The sequence below is a fragment of the Hypanus sabinus genome, chromosome 8, assembly GCF_030144855.1.
Source record: "Hypanus sabinus isolate sHypSab1 chromosome 8, sHypSab1.hap1, whole genome shotgun sequence".
Classification (NCBI taxonomy): Eukaryota; Metazoa; Chordata; class Chondrichthyes; order Myliobatiformes; family Dasyatidae; genus Hypanus; species Hypanus sabinus.
The window spans coordinates 2,287,338-2,291,621 of NC_082713.1; the positions used below are offsets into that span (position 1 = coordinate 2,287,338).

The 4,284-nt window shown below is 48.6% G+C and overlaps 1 protein-coding gene across 1 annotated transcript; it reads right to left on the bottom strand.

The window, feature by feature from the left end:
- Positions 1–825: 825 nt before the first annotated feature.
- Positions 826–2,115, bottom strand: gpr101 (G protein-coupled receptor 101). Its single transcript, XM_059976624.1, has one exon. It carries the CDS (start codon positions 2,113–2,115, stop codon positions 826–828), a length of 1,290 nt encoding a protein of 429 aa, XP_059832607.1.
- Positions 2,116–4,284: the final 2,169 nt, after the last annotated feature.

The following is a 4,284-nucleotide window of genomic DNA, read 5'->3' on the forward strand; positions in this document are numbered from 1 at the left end:
TGTCTCTGGGCCGTCTGTGTCAGAATGTGGTCAGTCTAAAACACGTGAAGCATCATCTCCCTGAGTTGGGGGCAGCAATGTCCCGGGAGATTATGTCATTTCCACAAAGCTCCTAGACAGTCCTGAGGGCAAAGGGCAGTTAAATGGGACACATTGACTTTCAACCCAGCCCCTTCCCATTCTCATGAGAGGGACCTCGCGTCTTTCCCATTGATGCCATCGGACCTGCTGAGTGCTTCCAGCTTTGAGATTTTGTTCATGTTTAACCAAATGGTCTGAAATCTCTGACCACAGAAGCTTCCATCACTCACTTCGAGGATATGGGTGAATGTCCATTCAAACTATCAGCCCCAAGCAAGTCAAGCACTTTATTTTAAACAGGTTAAGCCCAAGTTAGATATCTTGGTCAGGGTTGGTTGACCATGGATGTTGTGTCCTGGCTGTCTACATTTGATATGCATGCCAGTAAACAAGCCAGGGAGAGCAAACTGTTGCCCATGCAGCAGGCTCCTTTTCTCAATGTGGTTGATGAATCCAAAGAAATGACAGAGTCCAATAGAGTTTAGCACCAGCAGCATCGCAGGAGTTACCAGTCAGCATTGAACAAAATGCAAGAGCTTCAGTTCCAGATTTTTCCTTGGTGTTTACTCCTAAAGCATTCCCCATGAGTGAGTATGCAGCAAGGCAGCGGAGTTCCCTTCCAGGAAAGTTTACTAACTACATGTTCAGGCTCTGAACTCTTCCATTGATGACAAAATTACAGCATTTTCCATTCATCAGAATAAGTTATTCTCACAGATCCTGTATGACCAGAGTGTTGCTGTATTAACTGTATCGTTCTGCCTCAGTCCAGTCCCGTCCCTTGCCTGATGCCTGGCTGGGCAAGAGAGGAAGTTCGTTCTGTGAGCTGCAGCTGGTTGAGACAGTCTCCCTACGGCAGCCCTGGGGGCTCTGAGCACCGCTCAGGTCCATAGGAGTTAGTGCAGTGGCAGGCTCCTCCGCCCAGCACCTCAGGGCACAGGCCCGAGAGGCGCCCGAGGTGCAGTGAGGACGGAGAACCTTCCTGGCCATGGTGGTGAGGTGACCGTGGAGTGGCAAGGCCCTGGGTTGCAGCAAACCACTGCAGGAGCTAGTTAACAGGCGGAGGAACTCTCTCCTGATGCTCCTGTGCAGGTACCCATATATGTAGGGATGGACGGAGCACTGGCTGTAGAAGAGGACCAGGGCAACAGTACTGAGCCAGGAGGGTGGGCTGGGGGCCCTGCTAATGGACATGGTGCCCAGGATGCTGTAGGGCCCCATGCTGAGTAGGAAGGAGGACATAATGACACAAACCACCCTGGCTGCCTTGCAGTGGCAAAGAGAGCGGCGCGTCCGAATCCTGACTCCAGAGCTGTGGGCGGAAGTGTTGGTGCAAGACCAGCCCCGTGGTGGGCCATTGGAATGGGCTGGGTGAACTAGTGCATTCTGCCGGCGAGCTGCACGGAACACCATCCAGTAGCAGCCCAGCATGATGAGGGCAGGGAGCCAGAAGCCGAGCAGTGTGGTCATCAACGAGTAGGAAGGGCTGGAAGACCACGCAAGGCTGCAGAAGGCGTGGCCATCAAAAGTCACCTGTCCCCATCCGTACAGTGGCGGGGTACTCTGCACCATGCCCAGCAGCCAGGTGAGAGCTATGAGGTGGCTACCTCTCCTGGTAGTCATTCGCGAGGGATAGGACAGGGGGTGGATGATTGCCAGGTACCGGTCAATGGAGACCACCACGATGGTATGGACACCAGCAAAGGCAAAGAGGTGTGCTAAGACCACCAGGGCCATGCAGAGGCCTCTGTTGAGTGGCTGCATGCCTGGTACACTGCCCGCGATCACCAGTGGCATCACCACCACCGTCTGGAGCAGGTCCGCCAGCAGGAGGTTGAATACGAAACGGTTGGCTACGTGCAGAAGCTGTGGTTTGCTCTGGAACACAGACAGCACTAGGCCATTCCCTAACAGCGAGGTGCCGAGGATGGCTGAGAGCAGGGTGACCCTTAGCAGGGTGTGGGCAGGTAAGACCTGAAGGCCAGACTCGGCCGTAGAGTCGGTGGTGTTACTATGCAGAGTGAGAGTGGACATCTCCCAGACTGAGTCTGACCAGTCCCGCTGACCTGCAGCTGGTGAATCACTCCCAGAGTCTCCCTCCATCACACGAAAATCGTCTCCTCTTCAACAGTTCTCCTCCGTGAGGTTTGTATGGTCTGAGCGCGGTGCCTCTGAAATCACACAGTATCATGTTGTAAATGCTGTTTACTAGTACCTGGAACACTATAGCACAGGAACAGGCCCTTCAGCCCACAGTGTGGGGTCGAACTAATTAGCCTAATGATGCTGAATTACCATAATTCCCGAATGAGCAGAATTAGGCTATTCGGCTCATCGAGTCTGCTCTGCCATTTTATCATAGCTTGTGTATTATTTAATCTGCTCCGTATCTTCCAGTGATAAATTTGATGCCCTTTAGTTTGTTATTTATGCGTGATTGATCTGTAGATTTTATACTTACTTTCATGTTATCATGTGTTATGTGTACGACTGTACTTTACACCCTGGCTCAGACAAATGTTGTTTCATTTCTATACACATTATACGGTTAGATACATGTATATAGTGAAATGACAATAAACTTGACCTGACCTGATTTATTATCCCGCTCAACCTCAATCTCCTGCCTTTTCCCTGTAACCCCTGACGCACTAACTAATCAAGAGCCAATCAACCTCCACTTTAAATATACACAGTGACTTGTTCTCCACAGCCATCCATGGCAATGAATTCCACAGATTCACCATTCGCTGGTTCCTCCTCATCTCTGTTCTAAACTGATGTTCCTCTGTTCTGAGGCTGTGCCCTTTGCTCCGTGACTCACCCATTATATGCCGCAAAGAGAACTGAGAACAGTCACCGCAGTACAGTCCCTTTGGCCCGCCATGTTGCACTGATCCTTTAACCCACTCTTTTATCCTTTAACTTGTCTTTTAACTGTCCCTATTGTATCTGCCTCTACTACTGCCCCGGCAACATGTTCCAAACAACAACTGCTCTGTGTAAATGAAAAGCCCTTCAACATATGATCCAGGTTCCTCCATTCTCTGCACATCCATGTGCTTGTGAAATGGCTGCCAGCCCATTCTGCGGTGTAAAAATAAACTTGCCCCTCGCACCTCCTTTGATGTTACCCCTTCTTACCTGAGCAAGTCCTCATTAGAGGATCAGAGGTGGGGAGGGTTAGCAACTTTAAATCCCTTGTTGCTATATCCGAGGACTGTACTGCACAGCAGCACATCGACCTCCTCAGGAGTCTGCCGATATTCAGCATGACAGCTAAAACTTTGACTAACTTCTATAGTGGAGAGTGTATTGACTGGCTGTATCATGGCCTGGTATGGAAACGAATGCATTTGAATGGAAAATCCTACGACGGGTTGTGGATTTAGCCTAGTACACCATGGGTAAAACCCTCCCAAACATTGAGCACATCTACACGACATACTGTATTAGGAAAGCAGCATCCACAATCAGAGATTCTCACCACCCAGGCTGTGCTCTCTTCTTGCTGTTGCCATCACATAGAAAGTACAAGGGTCTCAGGACTTGCAACATCAGGTTCAAGAACAGTTACTACCTCTAAACCACCAGGCTCTTGAACAAAAGGGGAGAACTACACTCACTTGCCCATCCATTGAGATGTTCCCACAACCAATGACCTCACTTTAAGGATTCTTTATCTCATTATCTCAAGTTCTCGTTAGTTATTGCTGTTCATTTATATTTGTATTTGCACCGTTTGTTGTCTTCCGCACCCTGGTTGATATTTAGTTGATCCTGTTATAGTTACTATTCTATAGATTTGCTGAGTACGCCCACAGGAAAATGAATCTCAGGGTTGTATATGGTGACATATATGTATTCTATGTAAATAAATTTACATTGAATTTATACTGAAGTAAATGCAAGCCCCTGATATTATATATTTCAACCATGGGAATACATACTAGCTGTCTAGTAAACTCTTCTAGGGCTTCCAGCCGGGTGCTGGTATCGATTATAACCGACATGGAGATGGCAGAATTTGTCATCGAAACGTTGCTTATAATCGATTCCTGTCGTAGCTTCTGGCTGGAAGGAAGCCCGAGAGTTTTTTTCGCCAGCTACGCCGGGAAAGCACTGGATCCTTTTTATGCTGGTTGTCTATCTGCAGAGTATCTCTCAGTTTTATAAACCTGTTAACTTTACCATAAGACACAC

Excerpts from the sequence above, each read along its gene's own strand:
- gpr101 (XM_059976624.1), bottom strand. The coding sequence starts at position 2,115 with ATGTCCACTCTCACTCTGCATAGTAACACCACCGACTCTACGGCCGAG.